This window comes from Pipistrellus kuhlii, unplaced genomic scaffold (assembly GCF_014108245.1).
Source record: "Pipistrellus kuhlii isolate mPipKuh1 unplaced genomic scaffold, mPipKuh1.p scaffold_m20_p_41, whole genome shotgun sequence".
NCBI lineage: Eukaryota > Metazoa > Chordata > Mammalia > Chiroptera > Vespertilionidae > Pipistrellus > Pipistrellus kuhlii.
The window spans coordinates 2,269,167-2,294,746 of NW_023425542.1; the positions used below are offsets into that span (position 1 = coordinate 2,269,167).

At 43.2% G+C, this 25,580-nt stretch overlaps 1 protein-coding gene across 13 annotated transcripts in view; it reads right to left on the reverse strand.

Annotated features, from left to right (window-relative positions):
• Positions 1-25,580, reverse strand: part of PPP2R5C (protein phosphatase 2 regulatory subunit B'gamma) — a 138,429-nt gene that overhangs the window by 86,751 nt on the left and 26,098 nt on the right. For 2 of the 13 annotated variants that reach the window (XM_036411734.2, XM_036411729.2), the window contains exon 1: positions 12,898-13,096. The exons of 9 other annotated variants lie outside the window; for them this stretch is intronic. In XM_036411734.2, the coding sequence (XP_036267627.1) occupies positions 12,898-12,991 (94 nt within the window). In that variant the 5' untranslated portion in view covers positions 12,992-13,096. Of the gene's footprint in view, positions 1-321; positions 346-12,897; positions 13,097-25,580 lie in introns of those variants that run through there. 2 more of the 13 variants (XM_045571965.1, XM_036411733.2) reach the window with 2 other exon arrangements.

Here is a 25,580-nt window from a genome sequence, read left to right on the forward strand (position 1 = left end):
AGTTTTTAGATGAAGAATGCCTCTCTCCTGCCTTACCCCCACAGAGCAATATATCTACCCAAACTAAGATTACTCATGAGGAACCTTTAGTAGTAGCCAGGTTATGTTTAGCACTGAAATACTCTCCTTGGCTATGTTGAAAATTCAATTTCAACATAACTCCCTCAAGATGTCCAAAATCCTTAACCCGATGGAACACTGTAGTGAGGGCTGTGTGGGGCTATACTAAGGGACAAGGGGGCCCTTCGGGTTGCCAGACAATGTAAGGCTCAGCTGAGTTAATTTCATCCACAACCACGAACCCCCAAGGTACAGCCTTACCTTCGTGACCCAGAATCTGCATCTCTTGTTGTTCTAGATGACACCATAAGATCAACTAGCCTGGTTTCAGCTGCACTGCACTCCACACCGCTGTACAAAGCGAGAGCAGAGTCCTGCGTGGCTAGATCTCGGTGATAAAGGAACCTGCAGGAGCAGCTGGTGGCGCTTGCGCTCAGAGGTGTGAGCCCACAGCCTGAGTCAGAAAACCCCAGTGCTCGCCTGCTCTCAGCCACCAATTCCTCCTGGGACCTCAGACAAGCCGGGAGCCTCTCTGCTTTGGTTTCCACAACCGTAAAAAGGGGACTAACAATACCTGTTTGCAACTCATAGGAAAGAGGACGGTTAATGAACACTTGCAAGGAGCTTTGAAGATTAGGAAGGTTCCTGGGCGCTAATGACAAACTCGCCCAAGCATTCTCCTTTGGGCATCCATTGTGCTGAAGACTGGGAGCACCAAGTGCACCCAGTTATTTGCTCTTCTCCAACAACAGTAGAAAACTGGAAGACGGGAGTGACGGCCAGGCTTGGTGCAGCAGATCTGTGCAAGATGGCAGACAGTGAGCTGATCAGCTCTTGGACTGCCGGCCTCAGCTGCACACACACTGAGCTGGTATAAATATTTACTTGGGCAACATGTTGTAGTTACTATGGATGCCACAGTGAAAGCTATTAGGCTGATAAGTTCCTGTTTCCTGCCAAAGAATGCTTTACTGAACAGGCTTAAATTTCCCTTTATTATTGTTTTTAACATTTAAACATGAAGTACAGTGTAAAATTATTTTAGGAACTCCAAATCTATCTTACATTCCACTTAAAGACTTTACTTCTTTAAAAAAAAATAAATAAAGGCTCAAGTAAACAATGCTGAAGCCCATCAATTATACTAAATAAGACTACAGACTGAATTGATTTTTATAAGATGGTATTTGGTTTAACATAAACACAACATGCACACACACGTACTTCCCCCAAATAATTTTCTAACCCATGTAAGTAGGACAATCTATATTTATTTAATTTGATACCGATAATTGAAACCTATATAAGAAATGCAAAAATTCAAGATAAAATATGCATTTAATGGATGCACAAAACTTAATAAAAATGCAGGATTCATAACCATTGACATTGAACTATTTGAATAAGAGAGTTCAGTTTTAGAAAAGGTCAGTTTCAATACCTGAAGGTCTCACCTGGAAAATCAATGAGATAAAATAAGAAAGAAGGGCTTAAGGGAAGGAAGTAGGAAGAGAGGAAGTAAAAAGTTTCAGAACATAGTTTAGCTGTGGCTTAAAGTGTAAACTTAAGTTAACCTCTCTTTAAAATGGTTACTTCGTATTTTTTCAATGTCACTTGTGACTTTATTTGCAAAGAAAAACCTTTGAATTTATTAGTCTTAGAAAGAACCCCTCGCTCATTGGACAGTCATTTCAGGTTTCTACTGGCATTTTATCTCTTAACTAAAGATAAAATAAAGGGAGAAATCTGTGCATTCTCACTGTGCTTTTTGTCCTTGGGGATACCAGGATGGCAACCTAAGCTTCTTCCTTTCAATTCCCTTGAAAATAAGGAATTTAATAAAATGTCCACAGGTCCAGGAAGGGCTTGAGACTTCATCAAGGGCCCCAATAAGGGACACTGTTAGGTAGGCCTTAAACCCAGATCTGACAGCTCCAGATTGTGGTGTGACTGAATTTAATTTAGGAAGGGGTGTGTGTAAGCAGTAGGGGAAGGGGAGAGGGGAGAGGTGGGTGGCTAAATTAACAAGACCTTAATGCTTTCAAATCTAGTAAAATATATTTTTTAAATCTGTTCCTCAGTTATAGTTGACACACAATATTATATTACTTTCGGGTGTGCAACACAGTGATTTCAAATTATATACCTTACGAAGTGACCGGCCCGGAAGTCCAGTACCCACCTGACACCGTGCACAATAATTACACTATTACTGACTATATTCCCTCGTAGTAAAACATTTTAAAAGCAGGTACAGCAGGGTTATTGATGTTATCTGAAGTAAAAAAAAAAACCTCCTGAAGACCAGGTCTCAAGCACAGGGACAAAAGCCCACGTTCCCCACAGCCCGGTGTGGCGGGAGCAGCTTCTTCTGGCCTCGTCACTCTCGGTTTGTTAGGCCCATTTGTGGACACTCCTTAGCAACTGTAAAGCTGAGCATGGCGCTTCTCTCCTGCCCGGCTGCGGAAAGGAAGCGTCTGGGACCATCCCAGCCAAGAGCAGGTGCTCCATGGCCACTCCTCCCAGATGCTCACTTAGTCTGAGAGTTTAAATCAAGTTAGCAGACCTAGGAGGACACACTAGGAGTTTACTAGTACACCATGCCCATGTATATAGAGCACATTACAGATGACAATATAACAATTTGTGATGCTTATCACAAATCATTTTAGAGCACTGTCAGGAGACTAAAAGTATGTAAAATGTTTAGGTTTTGAAAACTGCTCATCAATTTCTTTCTTAAGAAATAAAAAATACTATATAGTTTCTGTGAATAAATGCATATAAATAATATTTATGAGAAAACACACACACACACACACACACACACACACACACGTCTGGAATGATACACAGCAAACTCTAAACGATTCACTTTGAGATGGCCGGCCGGGAAAGACAGGAGGCTGATTGGGGGATAAAGCCAGGGAGAATTTTAGTTTTATTTGTAATTTTTTAAAAATTTAAAAGTGATTATCTTCACATAGAGATGTTCGAAAAACGATAAAAGGCAGCTGACTAAGGCAGAAAGGGTGGCTCTGGGTCCTGGGGCGACTCTACTGCCCACCGCACAGGCGCCGGATGCAGGTATTGCCTCCCACTGTGGCCCTAAGGCCTGTTTGCATTATTAACTGAATTTAGGCATTTTTTTTTTCTTTCTTTTGAGTGGGGGAAGAGAAAAAATACAGAGGCCTGTGAAAATAGGGCCAGGGACACATCTCGCCCACACTAGAGAGATTTCCTGGGCCAAAGATTTTCAAGTGTTTGGTGTCGGGATCCATGTGTACTCTAAAAAGCATGGAGGAGCCAGAAGAGCTTAGGTTACATGGGTTGTGCCTATGACATTAACCAGATTAGAGAAGGTTTAAAATATTGACTTACTAATTCATTAACAATAACAAGAAGAGGCTCATTTCATGTTAACTTAAGTATCATTAGGGAAATAACTTTATTAGTAGGAAGAATGGCACTCTTGCATTGTGGAACATCTCTCAGTGTTTGACTTGGCAGACGACAGGGACACTCGCATTTCTGCTTCTGAATGAGACTCACATATCTGTGTGATATGCTGTTTTGGTTGAAGTTTCTGAGCAAAGAGCCAGCCTCATACAGACATGTTTAGTTACAAAAAGCAGGTATTTCAATGGCTTAAAAAAAAAAAGTTCTTTGCTTCTACGTTAAGATTTGACAAGTGGCAGTTTCTCAAAGACTGGCTGCAGTGTGGAACCTGAAACCGTGCTGGTGGGTGTTTCAGTTACGTCAGCTCCTGGGTGTGTCCTGCACTTGAATGTCTCCTCGCCCACGCCTGTTTTGTGGCAGCATTTGGCTATTGCTGGTGTGGAGTCAGGCAGATTTTCCTTTCCTGTCCCACTTGTCAGCATTACCCATTCACCATTGGCAGTGGTCAATCTCACATTGGCAAATTCAAGCTCTCCAAAATTCACATTTATTTCTTGCAAGCTTGAATTTTATCATGTGCAACAAATGGTGTCACTGTTGTTTCCCTTGAGTTGACAGCCTCACTTTGTTTCTTTTTGAGGAAGTGGCTGTCAAATATTCAAATCTTAATATCCAGTTTGCCTGACTTTTATTCTTTCCAGTAAAAATGATGTTCCTGAGAAAGTGGCTAGTTTAGCTTGCAACTCAAACAAACTACTGCACAGTTCCCCTGGAGACAGCACTATACTCCCGCAAGGCAAGGGCTTTATGTAGACTTTGCCTTCATCATATAATGTGAAAAGCTGAGTATGCAGGGTTGAGATTTAATAAAACCAAGCACCTCATGCTTCACCCAGAATTCTTAGGTCAGACCTGCATGCATCTGGTGGAGCACACAGTGGCCACTGGCTGCACACCCTGCCTTGCTCTATGTAAGGAGCTAACCTACATAGCTACTGCTGCCTTGGCACCATGTGGGCAAATGGCCCCACAGTGAAGGGCAGCTGAGGCCTTGGCATTCTTATGAAGACAGTTGTGGCCTTGCAGATCCCTGGAAAGTGGCTCTGGGATTCTACTGTGAATACCGCCCTGTGTAAAGACTGAGGACCCCTTCACAGCTTCTGAATTGAGAACATGGCCAGCAAGTCCTGCCCCTGGATAAGCTCAGTCCCAGTTTTATATGTATAGACATGGTGGACAACTGACAACACACATGTATGTGCCACCCTCACCACCAAGAATCAGGGATCAGCTATTTAGAAAGAACTGAGCTTGTTCTAAGAGTGAAACATTATTCTCTATAGTTTTATAAGTCAAAATACTGTAATTAGAGCATATTGCTCATAAGTAACACAACCGCAGACAAGAATCCAAATGCTGTGCCCTGGCCAGGTAGCTCAATTGGCTAGAGCATCATCCCGATACCCCAAGGTTGTGGGTTCAATCCCTGGTCAGGGCACATACAAGAATTAACCAATGACTGTATAAACAAATGGAACAACATATCAATGTTTCTCTTTCTCTCCCTTCCTCTCTCTCTAAAATAAAAAACAAACAAAAACAAAAAACAAAACAAAGAATCCAAATGTTGCACTAAAAGTTCACATACATCAATAACAGAGACGGAAAAACCTACCCAAACAGTGTTTAAGTTCAAATTCTATGAAAAATACCACAGCATTAAAACTTAAAACAATAAGATCTAAAGTTACAGTTGAGATCCACTTAGTTCAAACACTATCCCAATTTAAAAAAATCTTAACACAAAAAAGGAATTCAGGAGTTTAGTATTATGGGATCCTATATAATAAAAGGCTAATATGCAAATCTACCAAACTGCAGAATGATCAGTCGCTATGACACTCACTGACCACCAGGGAACAGACACTCAATGCAGGAGCTGCCTCGTGGTGATGGTTGGTGCACTCCCTCAGAGAGAGTGCCACTTAGCCAGAAGCCAGTGAGTGCAGTGGTGATGGTGGGAGTCCCTCCTGCCTCCGTGACAATGCTAAGGATGTCTGACTGCTGGCTTAGGCCCGCACCTCGGGGTGAGCAGGCCTAAGCCATCAGTCGGACATTCCCAAGCATTGGGTATAGGCTGGGCTGAGGCACCCCCTCCCACACCACTCGAGTGCATGAATTTTGTGCACTGGTCCTCTAGTTTGACTAGTTTGACAATAAGACGGTATGTTTTGGGAAGTCAAGTTGCTAACAAATGGAAAGTAACATCTGTATTAAAAAAAAAAAAAAAAACTAAATGGATGTGACAAGTGAAGTCATCCTATTTGTGATAATGACATATAATGTGAAAACTATTTTCTTCACAAGAGCTACAATGGGGAGGGGAAGAATGTGTATAAACACTGGTCTCTTATTTTACTTAATAGACGGACCCAAGAGAAGTAACGGAAGCAGTCCACACTCTGGAGATGCTCTGGAGACTGAGTCTGGGCTCGTCCTGCGAGGACATTCCTTACACAACCCACCAGCAGCACACAGCACACACTCCAGTACTATGATGGCACTAATTTCTTCAGGAGGTGAAAGGACAAGAGGAACAAATACAAACAAATAAAGCCAGTGCGGTTAAGGCACTGGGCTCTGAAGTGCCACACATGACCTAGAAAAGGGATGACCTCGGCGACCACTAACACTCCGAGTCTTACACCGTGGCTGGCATCACTTTCCACACGGATTACACACACTCATTTAAACTTCAAGGAACCCAGAGGTGGGTCACTTGTTCTCATGTCATTCCTATCCCAGGCCCAGAGAGCTGAGTCGCTTGCCCAAGACTAGAGCAGGGTGGGGTGAGTGAGGAAGCTCACACCAGCCCTGTGGCTTCAGAACGCCTCTCCCACACTCAACCACCAAGCACCCTGCCTCTCAAGTTCAGTGGGAACCTTAGTTTTCTCCCAGAGTGTGCCTTAAAGGCTGTTACCCTTTAAAAGTCCAATAAAATGCCAATAAACATTAAAAAAAGGTGTACACCCCCAACACCGTTTGGTAAGATGGTGTAGCGGTCTATGCAGCCACTTCGAGTTAGCAAGGAGGAGACTGCCAACAGGTGAGGGTACCCCTGCGGTGAGGTTGCCAGCATCCGTTGGGTCTCAACCTTGCCCACCCAGATGGCTAATTTGTCAACATTGAAATAAAAAGCACAGGAAAGGCTGAAGCTTGAACATAAAAGGCTGCTGCTCACGATTAAGGAAACAATTCCAAGTAATGCCATTTCCTTTGCACACTTTTTCTAAAACAGAACATTTTAAAGATATTTCTCTCAAACATTACAGAAAAGTTTAAACCTACAGGACACCAGTATACCCACTGCCCTGGAACTGGCAGGTGTCTGCATTAGAGCACACTTGGGCACAGGGACTCTTCTCTGTTGCAGGTGCTTGTGAAGATCATGCTAAGCCTTCCTAGGAGCCTCCTGCGAACCCAGAGCAGGACGGCCCACAGCACAGCTCCTGCCACACCTGCGCAGAGAACAGGTCACAGTCCCAACTGCCCAGCAATGTCTTCTGTGCTTTTTGTCTTTTTAGAACAAAGATCCTATACAGATTTGCTCACTGTATCTCACTATTACATCGCTTTTGAGTCGAAGGGGCTTTGATTTATGGATGATGAATTCAGGGGCTTGAGGCAAAACAGTAGCAGCAGTTGGTCCTTGTGGCTTGAGCCAATGTGTCTTCAAGACTCAAAAGACTTTTCTTTAAGCACATCACGAGAGAAGCGATTTGCCCCATTTTTTAGAGTTTTCCTGCCTCCATATCCTTGGTGGCGCTCTTTCCATCTGACAGGGAAGAGGAGATCAGGTGGGCGAGGCAGAGTGGTTACCTGTGGTCAATTTTTTCAACCAGGTACCTCGTACAGCTTCTCATGAGACTGACAAGTACTATTTGACTGACGAAGTAATTAGCTAAGAAACACACCAGTAACTATTCCCTGGGTCATTCAGAGAAACCACTTTTAATTTTCAATCCACCAGTGCTTACACTCAGAGGTGGTCTCAGACGTCATGAGAAATAACCAGCTGACCACAACCTTCCCCAGGACACTTCCGATTCATGGAGGAAATAAAATTAAACCAGTGATGACTACCTGGCCGACTGGGTAAGTGCAATGGGACAGCAGAGAAGGATGTCTTCAAATTCCCCCTCACAGCATGAATGGGTGCTTGGAGCTTCACGAACGTTCCCTTAAACCCGAGACGAGTTTGAACTCCAGACACAGAAATATATTCCAGCATAGAAAGCAGAACCACCAGAGGGTACACAGCTACCCCTCAACTCTGGGGCCCAGGGAGCTGGGCTCACGCCCACTTCATCCATCACTGGGGCCCTGGGCAAAGACGGTGCTCCTGCTTTACTAAAACAGGCCAGTAACACCCTCACAGTGCTGGCGGCTCAGTGACAGGACATTGAGGGAGGCTGGTCCTGGCCCCTGCACACTGCAGGTGCTCCACACACACTGCCTCTCCTCTGGGACAGCCACTGGGGGAGGGGCTGGGCCTGGAGTCGTTCGTACAGGCTGGTGACCCCCGGGGAGAGAAGGCAGGGCCCATCCTGCTCACCTCTCAGGGTGCTGTGCTGTTGGATAGGAGAAACCACCCTGCCATGGGGCCAGAAGCAGCATGTATCCCAACCACACTGCCTGCGATGTGTCTGTCCTTTGCCTAGGATTAAAAATTGACGCAGTTTTCTTGACTACTAACTCTTCCTCTTGTTCATTCATTCTTCAACACAAGTAACATAGTCTAATGAAAAAATCCTAGGAGCTTATCTTTTGCTGCAAGGCAGGAATCATGACCAGAAACCTGAGCAGACACTGTACCCAAGTTCAAGGGCAGACCACTTAACAATGATGGGCAGGCTTCACACAGGCATGCAGTCCCCCTGACCCGTGACACTTCAGTTAAGTTTCACAACTCAGGAATACAAAAGAAACATCTTTACATAGAGGGTCACTACCAGTGAGCTTCAAAGGAACATTTCTAAAAAGTCACTGCAGTGCGCGACAGTTACGAAACGTACAGCTGTTTGTGAGGTAATCCTGAGTCGCTGCACTGTTCAGGGGATGAGTCACTGGCCTGATCTTTCAGAGAGTTTTTTACTTTGGGTCATCACCGAACACTTTTCCTTCCTAGGTTAGGGGAGTGAGGATCGTCCCGGGCACGTCCTCACTAGCAGCGACTGACTGCACGTCACCAGGTGTGTTCTCCATGTGGGAAGCCACGTGAGCGTGTACAGGTTTTACTAGTCACACTGGCTAAGCCCTCAGGTTGAGTGTAGCAGGAAATGACACCACTCCACATAGCCTCCCTGCCCACTATTCTCTAAAGTAAAGATTCCCATTAACTGGTGACCCAGGAAGACTGTGAGAAACCGAACTTTCTACCAGCAGACCTCCATTTCCCAGGAAGAATGGGCTTACACAAAAAGAGCAATTTGCTCTCTGGTTCCCTACCAGTCTTTCAAAGGCAGACTCATAGAGGGTGAGCTTGCTAGGACTAGAACAAGATTAGAGCAGTTAACAACTTTCTTGAGGCCAGAATAACAGCCAGCTGGAAAAGGATCAGATAGCTTTCTTCCCCTCTGGCCATGAATGCCATTTTGGCTTGGCTCTTCCTGCTTTGAGCCCAGCTCTGGACATAAGACCCTCTATCTATGAAAGGTCCAGTTCCCCAAACCCCACCAAGCTATCACGTAGAGGGAAGACCACATGACACCTATTTCACTATTCCTTTTTTTTTTTTTTAATATAATAAATATATTATTGATTTTTTACAGAGAGGAAGGGAGAGAGATAGAGTTAGAAATATTGATGAGAGAGAGTCATCCATTAGCTGCCTCTTGCACGCCCCCTACTGGGAATGTCCCAGCAACCAAGGTACATGCCCTTGACAGAAATCGAACCTGGGACCCTTCAATCCACAGGCTGACGCTCTATCCACTGAGCCAAACCAGTTTCAGCTTCACTATTCCTTTTTTAAAAAAAATATATTTTTTTATTGATTTCATTTATTTCAGAGAAGGAGGGAGAGGGAGAGAGAGAGAAACATCAATGATGAGAATCAATCATGGATCAGGTGCCTCCTGCATGCCCCCTAATGGGGATCGAGCCCGCAACTTGGGCATGTGTCCTGACCTGGAACCGAGCCGTGACCTGCTGGTTCATAGGCTGATGTTCAGCCATTGTGCCACACTGGCCAGGCTATTTTACTATTCTTAACAGGCAATTAAAAAATTCAAGCAATAGCCTTAAACGGGGGACTCGGTTGAAGCTTTGTCCTGTATACCAGAAAAGTTTTGGGTTCAATCCCTAGTTGGGGCCCGTATGGGAGGCAACTGATCAGTTTTCCTTTCATATTGATGTTTCTCTTTCACTTTCCTAAATCAATAAAAACACATCCTTGGGTGAGGATTAGTAAAAAAATTCAAGCAATAGCCTAGAACCAGAGGCCCAATCTAACCTGCCCCCTGCTTTTGTATCTAGAGCTTTACCGGAACATCTGCTTATTGTCTATGGTTGCTTTCATCACAGCCAAAAACAGTAACTGCCAGGACACTGCAAACATTGTCAATCCCTATCCAGAGCTGTGCTGTCCAATACAGCAGTCCCTAGACACATGTGCCTATTTAAATTTGAAATAAAATACAATTTAAAGTTCAACTGCTCAGTTGCACTAGTCACATTTTAAGTGCTCAACAGTCACATGTGGCCAGGAGCCACGGCAGTGGACAGATAGCACAGAGGACATTCCTCTTGGACACACTGGAAGTACAGGATTTCAATCAGGAAGTTAAATTTACAGCCATTGGGGTCCAGGCACCTCCCTCTTTCTACAGGCGGAAGTGTTCAATAGTATGTCATGTTCACCCTTAAACTTTTTAAAAATATGCTAATTCACCATATTAATGGAAAATGTTAGACTATCTAATCCAAGGAACTCACCAAGCCAATTGGGACAACTAATCAGTGTAGTGATAGTATTGATTTATTTGTTTACTTGTCGGCTCCCCTGCTCCCCGCCCCCTGCCGTAAACTCTAGGAAAGCTGGGCCATTGCCGTTGCTTCACAGGGCCCTGCTTGGCAGGAGGAGGCAGGGACTGGACAAATATTTGTATAATAAATGAAGAAGTCAGTCCTGGGCACAAAACTGTCATACAAAAGAGGCTGCTGAAACAGATAAGGCCTTGGAAAAAACTGCTATTAATCCTGTGGCAAAGGTTCTACAAACAGCCCAAATTTCAATTTTAAAACGAGGTTTTTTTTTGTTTTGTTTTTTAATGATCTAAACGTAGCCAGGTTTGAGGCGTGGCCCTGCCACTTACAGGCTATGTGACCTTGGGCAGGCTCTGCCCCCGTCCCTGAGGAAAACCCTCCTCCCCAAGCGGGAACCATGGTGCTCCAGGGTGAGGAGCCCTCAGTGCTGCTCCTGGGCCCTTTCCCAGCATCCCCACATCAGCCCGCTCTCCAGGGCACCTGCCCAGCGCTGGCTCCTCAGGTGTCTCTCCTGCACCAGCGTCCTTGCTGGTTTCTCCACGGAGCCTGGGCCCCTCTGCCGAGGGGCTGTCTCTCAGTCATGTTTAATGACCCTCAGGACTGAACACACAGCAGAGCTGCTAACGGGATATAAAACTGATCAAGACTCTCAAAGCCAATACATATAAACACTTTGCTAAACCTCTAAGTTAACATGCTGTTTCTTTAAAAGTCCTTAACAGTAAATGAAGCATTCTTCAAATTTTGAAATTAGAAAGCACCCCCACCGTTTGAATTAGAAATTAGTTTTAGGTCCCTAAGTGTCACATGACCCTTTCATGTCCCTTCAAGTTAATGCACTCCACTCCTTTCCCTCTGAGGTTAGAGAGCAAACAGCCAGCCATTGGGGTCCAACAGCAGAAAGTACAAATAGGCCATAACAAAGTCTTGGAATTAAAAAACAAAATCAATGTGGTATAAGATAAAAAATAAAATTATTTCATTTCAGAATAAATTCGTAGTTCAAAAAATAACCGGTACACAAGTGTCTAATAAAATCAGAAAACTCACAAATCAAAATGTCTATTATTTATAAGATACTTTAAAATAAGTACTGCCAACTTAAATCCCAATTGCGTTATGTCTGCCCACTTGGCCCTTACAGCTGAGTTATCTACACGCCTCGCTCAGCGGCGTTGCTCTTTCCTGGGCACACAGCAAACAGCGAATTCACAGCCTGACCTGGAGGTCGGTCACTGTGGACACCATTCCACCAGCTTCAATAAAGAGGGTTGGAGAGAACAGCAACACACATTTTATTCCAACTGATTGCATTTATCATCCTTGGGTCCACCCTGGGCTCTGGAAAATCCTGCCCTGCTCTCTGGTCACACAGACTGTTTAGTCACCTAGAAAACGTGCCCCCAACCTTCCCACAGGGGATTCTGACAGGCCAAATGGTCTGGTTAGGCACAGCTGTGACATACATTCTGAAGTGCTTTGAAGAAGCTTTTAACATCCATATTCTATTTCACCCAAACAAAAATCTGCATAACAAATATTTTTAAAATAGCAAGGATAAGCATAATACTACATGGACACATTTTAATGTTACTATTATTAATTACTATAGGAATTGTCTTTTAAGCTAAGTTTGTTTTTTTCAGCCAAACTTTGTATAAATTATAAGAGGCAAACTGTAATTATTAAAAGTAACCTATATACACATTGAAAACTTGTTGCCATGTTTAATTTTAAAGTCAGATGGCAAGACAGAGTCAATTTAAATGCAAAATATGTGCTAGGTATCTACGAAAGCACTAATATTTCAGAAATTAGGACCCATAATGGATTTTGATATTTCAGAGCAGGAGTGTATGTCTCTTTTAGGCTCCATAGCAAGAATAAAAACAATCCTTTCAGAGGAAGTTCTTTCCTAATGGTTTCTGCACCTTTTGTGACTGCAATTCAACTTTAATTCAGGGATGTGTCCCCGATGAAACCCTGGCAGTATTCAGCAACACAGATGTAACAGAAACTCTGCAAACGGACAGACAACTTGGCCGGGCGCTGCCACCGCCTCCCCTTCCTCCCCCCACCCAACACCTTCCCCAGGCGGTGACTTCACATCCTTTGACATCAGCACGGCTCGGGAAGGGGGATGGGAGAGCGAGCAGAAAGCAGAAAAACCAGCTTTGAACTAGGCATGCAAGGCCTCCCAAGACTCAAATTCTGCGAGTAGATCGTAAAAAGCCAAACGGCAGGGACACGCCCAGCCGCCCCTGGTTAAGGCTGCAGTGAAACGGAGAATTCTGCTGGAAAGGACTTCCTGCTTGTCTTATCTGAAGCACAATAGCCATTTATTAACTAGCCACAGAAGGTTCCGACCCGGTGAAACGCACAATAACTTACCTCGAATATGGAGAAGGGCCACGGGCTGGAAAGGCCCATTGGAGTTGGCCGCATCCACCACCATCCTGCCCCCCGCTTTATTACATGTCAACATCTAGACTCGGCGGGGAAGGCAATGGACTCCTTAAGGCAAGAAAGCAGCCTCCATTTTAGTTTAAAAAAAAAAGACAAACTGAAGCTCTGCAGCTGGAGGGAACTGGCTGCCGCGTGATGTCAGCAGGCACGGAGCCCGCCGATTGGCCAGAAGCTGCAACTTAAAATGACACTAAAAAAACCCTGCAAATGGAAAGAGCCTTCAGTTTGGCTGTCAGCATGCATGGGAAGCCGGGGCATTTTTGGCTTTCTGCAGTATTCATTTCAATAACTTTTAGGTAAAGATCCCATCTCTTAGGGGGCAGGTCTGAGGCTAAAACCCCGCCAGACTGTAAACAGGATTGAGAGCTACCAAAACCAGTGTGTGTGGGTATCTGTACCAGAACCTGAAATTTCAGTAGTCCCCTTACTGGTACCCCAAAGTCAATGGATTTTATACCCACTGCCGCCTTCTATTTTCTAGTTCTAATGACTTAATGATTGTATTTTATTTAGCATCTTGGCAATCCAGGTGTTTTTTGTTTGTTTGTTTTTTAAAGCAAACAGCTATTCAAATATTACACAGTCCCAATTCTTAAATTTGGATTCTTGTCAACCTCTCCTACCACCAAGTTATAAACTTATAATCGTCAAACACTGGTTCTTCCTGAGCTCTAATTTTTATTGGAAAAATTAAGTTAAAACAAAAAAAAATTAAATTACATGGAAAATGAAAACTTTAATAGCTAGCAAGTAGGAGTTAAAAAAAGACAAAACAAAATGCAGTATTTATTGTATTTTAAAGATGTCAACATATTAGATATTTTTATGTCTTAGATATTTTGTTTACATTTAAAATAAAAAATATTTTAAAATTATTTTTTATGGGGCTAGTATTAAAAGCTATTGCTCAGGTCTTAATTTCCTACTTATAAAAAAGGTTAATGAAAAAGCTGTTCCGAGAAGAAAGACATAGTTTTTAAATTGGAATTTCCTGGGTGGTGGGAAAGGGTTGGACAGATTCCCTACACAAGAAATATCATATGAGCACCAAATAAAAACAAGTAAACTCTAAGAATATTCTTTCTGGCAGGTAGAACTTAAATTCCTCACTTCTTCACATGTACAGCCAAGTTTCTCTGAACCACATACCTCTTTTTATAATTTCTCACACAATCCCCACCCCTCTTGCTCACTCGTGAACAAGAAAGCAGAAACCTTCGGTCCCTAACTATATTAATTAGGAGAAACACCTGGGACATGACTAGGGTGGGCAGTTACATCAATTCCCAGTCAGGGCACATATATCAGGGTTCAATTCTTAGTCCAGAATGGGAGACAACTGATGCAGGTTTCTCTCTCTCTCAAAATCAATAAAAGTATATCTTCAGGTGAGAATTAAAAACAAATAATCAAGTAAAAACACATCAAATCCCATTCCTAGCCCCTCTCTCCAGAGAGCCGAGGATGCTGCTGGAGTCTACAGCTGGCCACAGAATTATAACATGCAACAGGGAGCAGGCGCTTGTGAGGGGGCCTCACACCTGCCTGGCTCCTCTGCCATTTGATCAGCAGACGTGGCTTAACAAAAACAGCTTGTTCTTGGAGTTAGGTGATGTGAATTTAGATTCTGGATGCTGACCCTCTGGGTTCGTTGGAGGTGGGTGAAATGGCTCCCCATTACCCCCTCACCCTCTCACCTACAGAGTGATGCCAGATGAACTCAGACTTAAGTATGATTAGGATTGAGGGGTACAGGGGGCTCAGTAATGGGTCCAGAAGCACATGCTTACTGCAGGTCTATATTTTAAAAAGAGATCTGCCCTCAAATACTTTAACTTTTCATTTGAGACAAGCTGAGGAAAGTGCCTGTCCTAAGATTGTGCTAATGAATCACAATGCAGAAATAAGGGGGGGAAACCACCTAGAATCTGTATATATACACATATACACTAACGATATGCTAAGTTCGCTCAACTGCTTGCTATGACCGTGCACTGATCACCAGGGGGCAGATGCTCTAACAGGTAGGTTAGCTTGCTGCTGGGGTCCAGCCAATTGGGACTGAGATGGGCTGGACACACCCTGGAGCCCACCCTTAGTCCCTCCCTTGCTGGCCAACCTCCTATGTCCCTCCCCGGCCTCGACTGTGCACCAGTGGGGTCCCTCAGCCTGGCCTGTGCCCTCTCATAATCTAGAACCCCGTGTGGATCTTGGAGAGCTGGTTTCTGCCCAACAGCAGAACGACTGGTCGCTATGATGCACACTGACCACCAGGGGCAGATGCTCAATGCAAGAACTGCCCGTTGGTGGTCAGCTCGACCAGAAGCCAAGCTCATGACTGGCGAGTACAGCAGCAATGGCGGGAGCCTTTCCTGTCTCCACTACAGTGCTAAGGATGTCCGACTGATGGCTTAGGCCTGCTCCTAGAGGAAGTGGGCCTAAGCCATCAGTCAGACATCCCCTGAGGGCTCCCAAACTGCAAGAAGGCACAGGCAGGGCTGAGGGACCTCCCAAGTGCACGAATTTTGTGCACCGGGCCTCTAATAAATACTATAAATAGGCTGGAGTTAATTCTACATCAAATTGGTTTATAGTCAAAATTCACCTAGGTCTCTTTATTTTTCTGGTAACTTGACAAAATAATCCTCAAGTTCACCAGGAAAAATAAGAAGCAAGAAGAATGAGAACATTTCTAATAAAAAAGGCCAGTTCTACCAACTATAAAGTGTATAAATTAATGATAGTGTGATATGACAGTTATTAGGAGGCAAGTTGATGGGACAGAAGCAATAGCCCCAAATCAATAAATATATTTATACAAGTATAATATTATGATATATAATTAATCTAAAATCAAAGATGACTGGTTGGCTATATAAATATAAGGGAAAATCAACTTAAGTCTTAATTTCATACCAAAATAAGATCTGAATTGGGTTAGGCAGTTAAATAGATGGAAATGACAACCCTATATCTCCACAGCCTTTAGAAGAAAAGAGAAGTGAACATCAATTTTCAAACAGAAACGAACATTTAAAAACACTGAACCCTTAAGGGATATTGCTCACATTAAAAAAATTCAAATTTCTGTATGTCTCTTCTGAATACCAAAAGGAAATATAAATGCTACAAATGCAAGGAGTTAACAATATACTATAACTGATTAGAAAAAAAAAAACCTGAGGCCTCAATGTTTAAATGATTTAGTTCACAAAAGAACTTTTATCAAGAATTGTATGTAAAAGCATTTCTTCACCTATCAAATCAGCAATAATTTTTAAGAATTATAATTACACAATACTGGTAAAAGCAAGCTATAACCCTGCCAAAAAAAAAAATCTATAAATTGTTCTGGAAAATAATTTGAAAATATGTGTCAAGATTCCTTAAGTAATTTTACTTCTGGGAATCCATTCTAGAAATACAGTAGCCATGAGTGAGCACATTTTTTTAACTTTAAAAAATTTTGCTAAAATACACATAACATAAAATTTATCATCTTAACCATTAAGTACACAGTTTAATGGCACTAAATACATTCACATTGTTGTGTAACCATCACCACCATCCACCCACAGAACACTTTTATCGTGAAATCTAAAACTTGGTCCCCCAATAAACACCACCTCCCCATGCCCTCTCACAGCCCCACACCCACATTCCACTGTCTATGAGTTTGACTATTTTTAAAAATATATATTTTATTGATTTTTTACAGAGAGGAAGAGAGATGGATAGAGCTAGAAACACCAACGAGAGAGATGCATCGACTAGCTGCCTCCTGCACACCCCCCATTTGGGATGTGCCCACAACCAACATACATGCCCTTGACCAGAATCGAACCTGGGACCCTTGAGTCTGCAGACTGACACTCTATCCATTGAGCCAAACCGGTTTCGGCAAGTTTGACTATTTTAAGGACCTTATATGAGTAGAATCATACAGAATTTGTCTTTCTGTGATGGAATTATTTCACTTAGCCCAATGTCCTCAAGGTTCATCCACATTCTCGGAATTTCTTCCCTTTTTAAGGCTGAATAATATTCCGTTATATGGATGGACCACATCTTGTTCCATTCATCCCTTGATGGACATTGGTTTGCTTCCACCTTTTGGCTGATGTAAATAATGCTGTTACATCATAGGTATGCAAAAACTACTTAAGTCCCTGCTTCCAATTCTTTTGGGTACATTCTGAGAACTTGAATTGATGAATCATATGGCAATTCTATTTCTAATTTTCTGATGAATTACCATGTAGTTTTCCACAGTAGCAGCAGCATTTTACAATCCTACCAACAGTGCACAAGGGTTCAAATTTCTCCACATCCTTGCCAAAGCATGTATGTGCCTTGCATGTACTATTTAGTATGTATGTATGTATGTATGTATGTATCATAGTCAACCTAATGGGTGTGAAGTATCTCACTGTGATTCTGATTTGCATCTTTCTAATGATTAGTGATGTTGATCATTTTTCATGTGCTTATTGGCTATCTGTATATTTTCTTTGGAGAAATGCCTATTCAAATCCTTTGCACATTTTAAAATTGGATTTGTTTTCTTATTGTTGAGTTGTAAAAGTTCTCTATAAATTCTAGATATTAATCCCTTATCAGATAAATGATTTCCAAATATTTTTCCATTCTGTGGGTTGCCTTTTCACTTTGTTGTGTCCTTTGATGCACAGAAATTTTACATTTTTATGTAGTCTAATTTATCCTTTTTGTTGTTGTTGCCTATGTTTTTGGTGTCATAATCAAGAAATCATTGACAAATGCAGTATCAAAAAGTTTTTCCTGTTTTCCCCTAAGAATTCATAGTCTTATATTTAGGTCTTTGATTCATTTTGAATTAGTATTTGTGTGTGGTGTAAGGTAAGGGTCCAACTTCATAATTTTACATGTGGATACTCAATTTTCTCAAAACCATTTCTTAAAAAAAAAGAAAAAAGCTTTTATTGATTTTAGAAAAAGGGAGAGAGATAGAAACATCAATGACAAGAGAAACATGCAGTTACTGGGGATTGAACCTGCAACCTGGGCATGTGTCCTGACTGGGAATTGAACCAGTAATCTCCTGGTTCATGGGTCAACGCTCAACCATTGAGCCATGCTGGCTGAACTCAAGACCATTTCTTGAAGAGACTGTCCTTTCCTCATGAATGGGTGGCACCCTTGCTGAAAACCATTTGACCATTATTTCTGGGTTCTCTATTCCACTATGCTGTTTTTATGCCAGCACCATCTTGTTTTTATTATTGTAACTATGCAAGTTTTAAAATCAGAAAATGTAAGACCTCCTACTTTGTTCGTCTTTTTTGAAGATTGCTTTGACTATCAGGGTCCCTTGAGAGTCTATGTGAATTTTAGGATGGATTTTTTTATTTTTGGGGAAAAAATACTGTCAGAATTTTAGCAAGAATTGCATTGAGCCTGTAGGTTCCTTTGGGCAGTACTGACATCTGAACAATTTTCATTCTTCTGACCCACAAACATAGGTGTCTTTCTTTTTATTTGTGTCTTTTTTAATATCTTTCACAAGATTATGTAGGTTTTAATGTCCAATCGGGCCTAAACCAGCAGTCAAACATCCCCTTAGGGGTCTCAGATTGGAGAGGATGCAGGCTGGGCTGAGGGGACCCTCCCTATGCACAAATTTTGTGTACCAGACCTCTAGTAAAAAAAAAATATTTAGCCTGACCATTGTGGCTCAGTGGTTGAGTGTTGACCCATGAACCAGGAGGTCATGGTTCGATTCCCAGTCAGAGCACACGTCCAGGATATGGGCTTGATTCCCAGTGTAGGGCATGCAGGAGGCAGCTGATGGATGATTCTCTCTTATCACTGATGTTTCTATCTTTCTCTTCCTCTGCCTTCCACTGTGAAATCATTAAAAATGTTCTAAAATATTTAAAAATGTATAAAATGAAAATAAGTGAAGAGGTGCAATTTTTTTAGGAGTAGTATAAACATAAAAAATACTCGCCAAATATCAACAGTAATCACTGTTGAGTGTTATAGCTAGAAATGTTTTTTGCTTTCTGAAACCCCTCTATATTTTTTCAGTATTGCTAAAATAAGCATATAATACTTTCATGAAAATTAAAAGTAATTATTTCTGAAAAAGCACAGATTAAGTTACAGCAGGGAGAATCCCTCACTGTCCGCTGCCTCTCAGCAGTAGGCTAATAGAGAAAGAACTATGATAGGAAGCCAGGCAACAGGATAGAAAGATCTTTTGCAACGCACAAAGGAGATCATGTATGTAAAAACACAAACAAAATTGAGCCTCAATAGGTGTGACAAGCTGAACCAACAAGTTAGAGGATGTCAACTCCGTCTTGAAGGATCAGGTATGGACAATTTTTACTGCAAGGCTGTCACCACTGCTTGGAATCTACGTGCTCATCTAGGCCATCAGGGCTCAGGCCCTCCCTGATGAAGCACTCAGCATGCCACCAAGGAGAGGTGTGAACGCAGTCCTCCCTCTGCACTGGGAGAGGCCGTCTTGAACAACCCTGGAGCTAGAGATCCTTCTCATCTGCAAAAGGGGCTTATGTGATCTCGCTTGTTAGGAGTATACGACTCTGCTGAGGTGAAACGGAGAGCTCAGAAAAAAGCAGCTGACCCACGCAGGATCCAACCAGTGGGCACTCTGGCTATGACAGGTGAGTGCAGGCAGCAGGGGACACCGGTGCGCTTTAGAAGAAGCCCCTAGGCTTCATTGGGGGTGTGGCAGTGTCACAGAAGGGCGCTTGGCTTCGACTAGCCCCTCCAGGAGTCCTCTTCCCTCCCTGCCCAGGCTTTGGACAGTGCTCCGCACAGAAGTGTGCAACCCAAGTTACTATGCGAATGATCAAGCAATAATGCCCAACTCTGACTCTACAAAACTCTCTTATGACTCTTAAATGCCTTCTCTGTAGCACAGAACTCAGAGAATGTGCCACCTCATCACCTGGAGAGACACCCCCAACACAGAAGCCAGGTCCGGTCTCTCAGCGCGCACTCCGGCCGCTGTGAGGAGCCCTCCTTGCCCTCGGTGGCCTCACCGCCTACCTGTGGCACCAGCTCCTCTCCTCCTTCCCCAAGGCGCACTGGGAGGGCTGGAGCTAACGCTGAGAACAGGGGCTCAGGGCTCAGGGCAGTGCGCCTTCCAGAAAGGAAGGTAGCAAACAGTGCCAGGCCTCAATGCGTTCCCACGGGACATCACAGACACAGCATCTCTGTACTGCTCCAAAATGAAGGTTCAGAAAGGAATTATCCTTCATTCTCTGTCACTTTATGTTGGTCTTTATTTAAAAACAAATGGCTTATAAACACCTCCCACTGGTTTTATTTCTAGGGAGCATTTCTGAATAAAACTTTCAAATTTTTGTTCCTAAATTCAGCAAAGGCTTTATTTTTCTCATCCCCAGTAATTCTGTAGGCAAATTGAATATGCTCCTTTTTAGTGAAAAAGTTCTGTGGCTGTTTCAATAAGAGGCAGCTGTCTGTTTGGACCTAAACAACGGGCATCTTAACCACAGGCACTGGCACTGTAACCACTTTAACTGGAAACTCTCTGAGTGTGGCAGTGTATGTTCTGTCAGGTAAGAATCTAACCTAAAAGATTTGGCTTCACTTACAGTTTAAAATAGACTTTTTCCTTAGGCAGATCAAAGCTACCTGGCATTCAGCTGTGTTCAAAGGTTGCCAGAGGACTTCCTGATGCCAACAGCAAGGACAGAGGGACAGACATGTGTCCTGCTGATGGGAGAAAGTCTTGTGAGTGAATTGAAGCGTGGACCAGGTCATCCCCAGGGCAGGCCAGAAGGCAGTGAAGTGGACGGATGAAAGTTCCCCAGCGCTGTGAGGGGACCGGGCAGGGGAATCTGCGAAGTCGCGCAGGTCCCTATAACCCTTCCTTGTCCTGAGGAGGCGGGAAACCCACAGAGTAGGCAGAGAACACGTGACCGACTGAAGTGCTTTCGTGTCAACTCAAAGACAAATCGTTTTACCAAGAGCCTGAGGCAGGGGGAGTGGTGAACCTGGATGGGTTCTAATTGACCTCTGAGAGGGGACACCACAGCAATTCTGTGGCAAAGAACAGGCAGGGCCCTGAGGTGCTTTCCATTCCTTCCTCAAACGTCCTCGGGGGCTCTTGGCAGATGCTGGACTGGGCACCACAGCAGACATGCAGACAGCCTCCGCCTATGGGGGAGGCTCCAGACGACGTGTGGTGGGCGAAGCCATGTGTGCAGAGTGCTCTGCGACCTGAGTGCCTACAATGAATGAGGCCCATCCACACGGAGGATGCCACTCAGCCTCAACAAGGAAGGAGATTGACAGATGCTACAACGTGGATGAGCCTTGCGGACATCATGCACAGTGAAATAAGCCACTCACAAACACTGTATGATCCACTTATGAGGGACGTAAGGGAGTCAGAATCACAGAGACAGATGGTGGCTGCCAGGGGCTGGGGTGAGGATTAATAGCACAGGGTTTTGGTGGGGATGGTGAATAGACAACAGTGACGGGCATTGTTAATATATTTAATGATACCAAACTGAATACTTAAGAATGGTAAAATGCTAAATATTATGCTTTGTATATTTACTGGAGGAGACAGAACCAGCAGCAGGGAGACCACCATTGGGGAAGGTAGGGCACCCAGGAAATTCAGGGCCCTAAGGCCCCAGAGGGACTGGAAAGAAGATCGGACCATTCTAGGAACAATGTGTGTGTGTGTGTGTGTGTGTGTGTGTGTGTGTGTGAGAGAGAGAGAGAGAGAGAGAGAGAGAGAGAGAGAGAGAGAGAATGAATGTAAGATGCTGGGAGAAATCCATGTGAGGTTTGGGGAAGGCCTGGTTAAACATTCAATCTGTGATTACAGCTGCCAGCTGACACCAAACCCCAGGTTCTGCCCAGAGGGTCTCTCGGAGTATGACAAGCAGAGGCCTGAGACTCACCCTGGAGTAACAGCCTCGCCTGTGGCCCAAGAAGAATGGGCTGGGCTGGCCTTGGCTTGCCGCTGGGCTGGGCTGCCAGACATGAGACCGCCTCTCACTTATTCACAAGAGCAGCCCTGGTTGCACCTCTGCTGCCCAGCTGCTGGCAGAACGCAGCCAAGAGGGGCCAGAATGAGGTCCATATTGTCCTGACCACCTCCCCCTGCTCCACACAGCCCAGGTGGTCAGTAAATATTTACTGGGAACTGGCACCTGCCTCACCAGACCCAAGGCTCCTTCCCCTCATCACTGTGTCAGGAGAAGACACAGAAATCAGAACATGACAGAAGACACAACTCGACCAGAGGAAAAGAGATGGATGAAAGCAGTGTCAGCTCTGGGAACGTCTCTCTCCATTTCTGTTATTCTTCAACTAATGGGCAAGAGGCTAAGTTCTTCTAATTCATTTTTAGGCAGGAAAACAATCCACTTGGTGGCAAAACTTTCAACTACATAAGAAAAAAGGTTGTGTTGAATGATACTGAAATATTCTATTTTCACAAAAGGGGGTGAAGTAACATAAAATTTTAACTGTCATTCAAAGACCAATTTTTAAAAATTCTAGTAAGTTCTCCCAACAATGTGACAACTTCTTTCCCAAAACACCAAATACTTAGCAACTAAATTTCTGTCCCATGGTTTTCAGTTAACTGTTATTAAGTCCTACCTTGTTCTTTTTTTACTCTGACTTCTCCCAAGCAGAAAATGCCTCAAGAAATAGAGTCCATAATTAATTTAATCCCCCATTAAGTCACTTAAAAAAAGTGTTCTCTTCCATTGCCCTTATTATTAACCTTTTGCATTAGTGTGGTACATTTGTTATAATTCATGAACATTTTTATTAACTAAAAACGATTTACATTGGGGTTCACTCCAGTTGTACATCCTGTGGGTTTTGACAAATGCAAAATGCCATCCATGTAGTCACCATTATAGTATCACAGAGAAGTTTCCCTGCCCTAAACCTCTCCTGCACTCTATCTGTTCATTCCTCCCCCCTCCCAACCCCTGGCAGCCACTGTCTTTTTTTAAATCATCACCTGAGAACATGCTCACTGATTTTAGAAAGGGAGAGAGGGGGAAGAAAGGGGGGTTGCGGGGGGAGGGGAGGAGGAAGGGGAAAGAGAAACATTGCTGTGAGAGAGAACATCTATCGCCTGGCTTCAGTGCACCCTCCTCACACCTGGGAGTTAAACCCAAAACCTTTTAGTACAGGGGACAAAACCCCAACCAAACGAACCACACTGGCCAGGGCAGCCACTGATCTTTTTACTGTCTCCATAGTTCCGCCTTTTCCAGAATATCATATACTTGGAATCATACAGAATGCAGCGTTGGCGTCTTTCCCTTAGTGATATGCATTGAAGTTTTCCCCCATGTCTTTTCATGGCCTGATAGCTCATTTCTTTTTATTGCTGAACAATATGCCATTATCTGAATGGACCACAGCTTATTTATAAGTTCAACACCTGAAGGATATATTGGAGGGTGGCTTCCAAATTTTGGAAATTATGAAAAAAGTATGGCATAGTTTTTTAATCTCTTCAAATTCTTACATAAAAATCATCCAGAGTAACTAAGATGGCAAAACCAGAAGCTTGTGGCCAACATCTGCAACAGAATTAGTTGACAATGAGCTTATGTATAATACACATGAGCACATGGGGCTAGACTACCAGCAGCTATAAGACCTGTGTGACATCGGCGTCTGCAGGAAGATGCTTATGGAGCTGACAGTGCAGAAACACTCAGAGAGCTGGGTGAGCCTACCTGAGAACAGCAGTGCAAACAAATGTGGCTGTACCCTCCAGTGGTGAGAGCAACACGGCCACGGCTAAGCCTACAGGGGCTGGACCTGTCTGAGCCCAGGACCCTCAAAACTCAGCAGCTGAGGTTCCCTTTCAGAACGAGGCCACTCTGGGGAGAAACTGCTGGGAAGAGAATGCCAACTGAGCAGCAGGGACAGAGAGGAAATGGGAAAAGTAGGTCCAGATAGAAAAGACTGAGTCAGGGCACTAAGAAGGTGAGCTGCCATCTTTTTTAAAATTTCTCAAAAATAACCTAAGCTAGAGCTCTAGAACCCAACCCTCCTCTCAAGTCCCCTCCCCCCTCTCAATAGGAGGGATCAAAGTCAAAGCCCACACAGAGTGATTACAAGGAAAAGAACAAGGAACAGGTTGACATCTCTGCAGACAGTAAAAGCATGTCAGAAAGACATCCCACAAAAGATATTAATACTACAACTTAATGCTTCAAGACGAGCTGAAGACATTAAAGGAATAATATAATGTGTGAAAGGACAACATGAATCTTTAATAGAAAAACTCAGGAATAAGTAATATAACTCTGTAAATAATTAAAAATAAAATAAAAATAATTTCAAAAATGAAAATTAACAGCAAGAATTACAAGAGCTGCCCCTAGGGCAATGGAAGCTAAAGAGAAAATAAACAAATGGGACTACATCAAAACAAAAAGCTTTTTTACTGCAAAAGACATTTCAACAAAACAACAAGAAAGCCCACTGTTTGGGAGAATATATTTGTAAATGTTACCACAGATAAAGGTTTAATCTCCAACATCTACAGCTTATACAACTAAATTAAAGATGAATGATCCAATTAAAAAATGGGCAATGGACCTAAATAGAATATTTTCAAAAGAAGACAGAAGGAAGGCCAAGAGGCACATGAAAACATGCTCAAAGTCACTAATTATCCGAGAGATGCAAATCAAAACAATAATGCGGTACCCTCTCACACCTGTCAGAATGGCCAACATCAACAAATCAACAAACGACAAGTGTTGGCGAGGTTGCGGAGAAAAAGGAACCCTCGTGCACTGCTGGTGGGAATGCAGACTGGTGCAACTACTGTGGAGAACAGTGTGGAGTTTCCTCAAAAAACTGAAAATGGAACTCCCATTTGACCCAGTAATCCCACTCCTAGAATTATATCCCAAGAAACTAGAAACACCAATCAGAAAGGATATATGCACCCCTATGTTCATAGCAGCACAATCTACAATAGCTAGGATTTGGAAACAGCCTAGGTGCCCATCAGCAGATGACTGGATCAAAAAATTGTGGTACATCTACACAATGGAATACTATGCTGCCATAAAAAAGAAGGAATTCTCATCATTTGCAGCAACCTGGATGGAATTGGAGAACATCATGCTGAGTGAAACAAGCCAGTCAATAAAAGAGAAACACCACATGACCTCACTCATTTATGGATAATAAAGAACATTATAAACTGATGAACCAAAAGATAGATATAGAGACAGTAAAGCAACAAACAGACTGTCAAATTACAGCGGGGAGGGTAGGGAGATCTGGGGGAGATAATAGACTTGTATACATGCATATAAGTACAACCAATGGTCACAAAACTCTGGGGAGGGAGGGTATGTATGGGGGGGGAGCAATGGTAAGATATGTACACAGATAATTTAATTTAAAAAAATAAGGGGGGAAAAAAGAAATACAAGAGCCAATAAACACAATGTAAAATGTCTTACAATGAATAGTACATAAAAAAATAATTTAAATGAAAAAAGAAAGAAAAGAAAAGCACAAAGAGAGAAACAATAAGAACAAAAAGAGGCAAAGAA